This window comes from Limulus polyphemus, unplaced genomic scaffold, assembly GCF_000517525.1.
Source record: "Limulus polyphemus unplaced genomic scaffold, Limulus_polyphemus-2.1.2 Scaffold939, whole genome shotgun sequence".
Taxonomy (NCBI): Eukaryota; Metazoa; Arthropoda; class Merostomata; order Xiphosura; family Limulidae; genus Limulus; species Limulus polyphemus.
In genome coordinates this window covers 20,335-25,778 of record NW_013666549.1, presented here as the reverse complement: position 1 = coordinate 25,778, position 5,444 = coordinate 20,335, and the positions used below count along the sequence as shown (strand labels likewise).

The 5,444-nt window shown below is 29.2% G+C and overlaps 1 protein-coding gene across 9 annotated transcripts in view; it reads right to left on the bottom strand.

Annotated features, from left to right (window-relative positions):
• The window catches only part of LOC106461346 (voltage-dependent calcium channel type A subunit alpha-1-like), a 97,196-nt gene extending 92,618 nt beyond the window's left edge, over positions 1–4,578 (bottom strand). For 5 of the 9 annotated variants that reach the window (XM_022388229.1, XM_022388233.1, XM_022388226.1 and 2 more), the window contains exon 1: positions 473–586. In XM_022388229.1, the coding sequence (XP_022243937.1) occupies positions 473–498 (26 nt within the window). In that variant the 5' untranslated portion in view covers positions 499–586. Of the gene's footprint in view, positions 1–472; positions 613–4,458 lie in introns of those variants that run through there. The other 4 variants (XM_022388230.1, XM_022388235.1, XM_022388234.1 and 1 more) reach the window with 1 other exon arrangement.
• Between the last annotated feature and the right edge of the window lie 866 nt (positions 4,579–5,444).

Sequence of the window (5,444 nt, the reverse complement as noted above, 5' to 3'; positions counted from 1 at the left end):
GCTGGAAAGTTCACTGCCTGTAAACTATAGTATGTTTTAGAAGTTATTTAATGTATTAGGAGCTGGAAAGTTCACTGCCTGTAAACTATAGTATGTTTTAGAAGTTATTTAATGTATTAGGAGCTGGAAAGTTCACTGCCCTGTAAACTATAGTATCTTTTTGGAAGTTATCTGGTGTTTTTGATAAAGTCGATATATTTCACCACCCATTATTGTTTCTTTTATCCAGTTATATGTTACTTAAAATATAATACATCTTAGTACTTTGACCGATTTCATACTAATGTTAACGTAATAATTCAGTATGTTTCTACCAAACAACAATATGAAACAGAAATATACAGAAAACACTATTTGGATGACAAGTAGTTGATCACATTGTTTATCATAAATTCCTATATTTTTCACTTTTCAACTTCAAGATATAAAGGTTGTTAAGTAAAAAGATGATCATCAAATCTGCAATACTTACCCGGTGACGACTACTATAAAGTCCATGATATTCCAAATGTTACGAAGATATGATCCTTTATGGATTATAAACCCTAAAGCTAGAATTTTCAATAAGGCTTCTACGCAGAAAATACCAAGGAAATAGGGTTCTGTTTTCTCCTGTTTAAAACAACAAGAATAACAAACGAGGTAAAAAAAACGTAACGTTGTGCTCAGAATGTGCTGTAGCAAAAATCGCAGAATATGAAGATTTTTTACACCACTATATTTAATTCTCGTTATATGTTATAAATGTACATTATTATTCCATAATCGAGCTATTAAATCCGTATACGCGAAAACTAATAATCGCTAAACATGTACTTTCAAGATTAGCAAGTTTTGAAATTAGAAAGTTAGCGTGCTTAAAGACTAAACTACTAGGTGAGAGGACTTCTGATTGGTCCTTGATATCTTTATTCAATTTAACAGATTTCTGTTCAGAATATTTGTTTAGCATTTCAGTATTAATTTTTTATACGTTAATTTTACGAATAGGACTAAAACCTAATAAACGTTGTATTCCCACTAATGTACACAAAAGTACATTGCTTTACCTCCACTCTATACAATGAATATCTTCGCCAGCCGTCCCTAATTTTGAACCGATAGACTAGAGATAAAAAAAATTAGCCAACGGTTCCCACTGCCAGCTTTGGGCTACTCTAATCGAATAGTGGGATTTCACCGTCACTCTTATAACGCACTCACAGGCCGTCGGATTCACCGTCCGGCACGCTAACAACTACGTCACGCCCATCCCTCTGTATTAGTGTAAAATATATATATATATGCTGACTTTTCCTTAATGTTAAAAACAATAAGATGTTTGACCTAGCATATCCTACCCCGGATTATAGAGTTTCACAACATCTAAACAAAACAAAAAAATAATACATATCCTACCCTGAATTACACAGTTTCAAAAAATCTAAACAACAACAACAAAGAATAATAAACATATCCTACCCCGGATTATAGAGTTTCACAAAATCTAAACAAAAAAGAAGAATATACATATCCTACTCTGGATTACACAGTTTCACAAAATCTAAACAACAACAACAACAGAAAAGAATAAACATACCCTACCCTGGATTACACAGTTTCACAAAATCTAAACAAAAAAGAATATACATATCCTACCCTGCATTACACAGTTTCACAAAATCTGAACAACAATAACAGAAAAGAATAAACATATCCTACCCTGGATTACAGTTTCACAACATCTAAACAACAACAACAGAAAAGAATAAACATATCCTACTCTGTATTACACAGTTTCACAAAATCCAAACAAAAAAAGAAGAATAAAACAACTAAAAACTAGATTAAAAAACAGAAAAGAAACACCACAAAAAAAAAACTTTCGTCACTGTTAACGTAACTCCATCTGGTACATTAAACAACAGTTCAATACGCTTACATACATACACCTACCAGTAACGTCATAAATAGAAACTTGACCTAAACGGATAAATCTATGTCTGTTATTTTGTTCATTGAAGGCTGTTCTATTACAGTAGTTTTTTTTTATTTAACATTTGGTAGGATTAGGTTTACAGCAAACATTGCTGTTTTCACTGCGATCTTGTAGCTTTAAAATGATGATAAACGCATGATAGAACACGTCCACGTTTATATTCTCCCTTACGTAAAGACTGCTACAATTCATATATTCTACATTATAAACATGTTGGTTTATTTTTGTTTAGAAACAATTCCCGTTTTTAGACATTTATATCTTTGTTTATATCTTACTAACTTTTTAGTCTACGATATACCTTTGTTGTAAAAAGAGGAAATCGCTGTATACACACGAGTGGTCGAAAAGTCGTTATAAAAAATAAAAAAAAATTAGTAATCAACTAAAAAAATCCGTATCTCTGGACTTTTTTATACGATATATCTATTTTAAATACAATTTAGTTCAATAAAATGTTTTGATGTTGGACATCGAAACTCACACAATTTTTATTTCTCATATTTGATTAACAAAACAAGATATAACAAGTGAAAACCATAACTTATGAAGAGTATTTCACTTGCTGAGTTAAATATTATGTTTTTTTAAGCATGAATTAGAACTGCTCTTCAAGGAAGTATCGTATGATTGGTTAAGAAATTCAATTTTATGGAATAATAAACAATGTAAACCGTGAAATACAGAAATATACCAAGATAAGGTAACTAGTAATGTATGTAGACACATACATATATCATACGATTTGGATTAAATACACGGAAGTAACTAGTCATGTATGTAGACACATACATATATCATACGATTTGGATTAAGTACATGTAGGTAACTAGTAACGTCTATGGACACATACATATATCATACAATTTGGATTAAATACATGTAGGTAACTAGCAACGTCTATGAACACATACATATATCATACAATTTGGATTAAATACACGGAAGTAACTAGTAATGTATGTAGTCACATACATATATCATACAATTTGGATTAAATACATATAGGTAACTAGTAACGTCTATGAACATATACACATATCATACAATTTGGATTAAGTACATGTAGGTAACTAGCAACGTCTATGGACACATACATATATCATACAATTTGGATTAAATACATTTAGGTAACAGGTAACGTCTATGGACACAAACATATATCATACAATTTGGATTAGATACATGTAAGTAACAGGTAACCTCTATGGACACATACATATATCATACAATTTGGATTAAGTACATGTAGGTAACTAGTAACGTCTATGGATACATACACATATCATATAATTTGGATTAAATACATTTAGGTAACTAGTAACGTCTATGGACACAAACATATATCATACAATTTGGATTAGATACATGTAAGTAACAGGTAACCTCTATGGACACACACATATATCATACAATTTAGATTAAATACATGTAAGTAACTAGTAACGTCTATGGATACATACTTGTATGTTGCATTCGCTTTCTTTTGTACGTTTACGGTCACTGTATATAAATATTTCGTTTTGTTTTCACGTTAAAAGTTTTCCTAACGGAAACTGTACATGACAATACATATTTCTAAAATACATAAAAACAAAATCGAGGAAACAGTTTTTTATTATCATTATTAATTATTATTACATTTATTATTATTATGTTTGTAATAATCCTTTATATTAATCGAAACGAAGACGAAATATAATAAAATATACAATATTAACCCTTCTTTGAGTACGTTATGGTTTTACTGACAAACTTACGTATACGATTAATTTTTAGAGAACATCTAATAAACACAGCTTTTGCAGTATAGCTCAACTGATGATTTAATAAGTCCAGGTTTGCTAGTAAATTTTAAATCTAGTTTTTTTAGAGAAACTAGCCAATAGTTATGCCAAACACATATATCTTAGTTTACAATCTGACAAAATATTTCGAAGCTGGAAAAATCGAAGGACTTACAATAAATTCCACGAACTAATTTCATTTCTACAATTATCTTAGAAAAACGTCTCTGTAATTTAAACGTTAGAACTGAAGATTAACAATAACAAAAATAATGAAACTGGAAAAAAAGAGAAAAAACATTAACTCGTATGCAAAAAAAATCTCTACTGAAAAAATAAGACTTTACAATACTGAGTTTTTCTATTCGTTTTTACCTTCTATTCAGTTTTATTGTTAGAACTCAATTGTTAGACTTTACAATACTGAGTTTTTCTATTCGTTTTTACCTTCTATTCAGTTTTATTGTTAGAACTCAATTGTTAGACTTTACAATACTGAGTTTTTCTATTCGTTTTTACCTTCTATTCAGTTTTATTGTTAGAACTCAACTTTCATTTGAAAATTGATTTAGGTGCGTGCTATGAATAATTTTAGATTACCATAGGAGTTTAAAAAATAGAATAATAAACTTCATACGCATAATATCTTAATTTAAACACTACGTAATTGTAATTAATTTGAAAATGACTTACTAATTTTTGAGCTAAAGGCGTTCTATCTCCTTTCGGGAGGTGCTCCTCCAGCGCCAAAACTATACAGTTGGCAATGATTGTTAGTAGGACTGTGTACTCGAAGGGAGTGAAGAATTCGTTAAGGATAACATTGTCTTAGAAAAAAACTACAAAAGGTCGTTAAAAAGGGTTAAAATAGTATTAAATATTTAGTTAAGATGTCACAGAACAAATTTTACACAAACAAGACAGTAAATTTTTTACCGAAAGGCAATGAAGTGGATTTAATTGAACAGCCTATATAAAATAACATAAAAACACACTAAAAGAATGAGCCAAAACGAAACATATTTTTATTTTCAGTGGAAACATATGACAAAGATTAGCAAAAATGAGACTTTAGTAATATTTGTCGCTATGAGAACCATACTTTTGAAGAAAAGAAACTAAAGAGATATTGTTATTAAAACTGATCAACTTTGAAATCGAAATTTACAGACAGACATACCTGATAATTAATTAATTCTTAGTTGATTAATATTTTGTCTTTTATTTTCATTTATCGATTAGATATTTTTTTATGTTGCTGAAAAGATAATTTTCAGGTAATAGTTTTGTATCGGACTCGTCAAAATAGAGGATTGATATATAAAAAAAAATGTTACACTTCCTGTAAATTTACAAACATTTAAGAATACAAGGAAAACCCATGAAAACATTTAAAGCTTAGAAACTTGCCATGTCCTAATAACTCTATCTATTGAGAATCTAGGTAAAAAAAGACAAAAATGTATTTTGGAAAACAGTATCAATAACAGTTAAGCAAAGCCTCATTTTATACAATTCCTAAAATAAAGGCCTTTTTATATTACTTTTTTACCTGTTCGCGTAGTTTTCTTTGTCTTACAAAAAATACGCATGTATGTGATAATAAAAAAGTAAAATGCTTATTTCGGAACTTGTCATTTTATACCATCCCTAAAATATTGGATTTATATGTTTTTCTT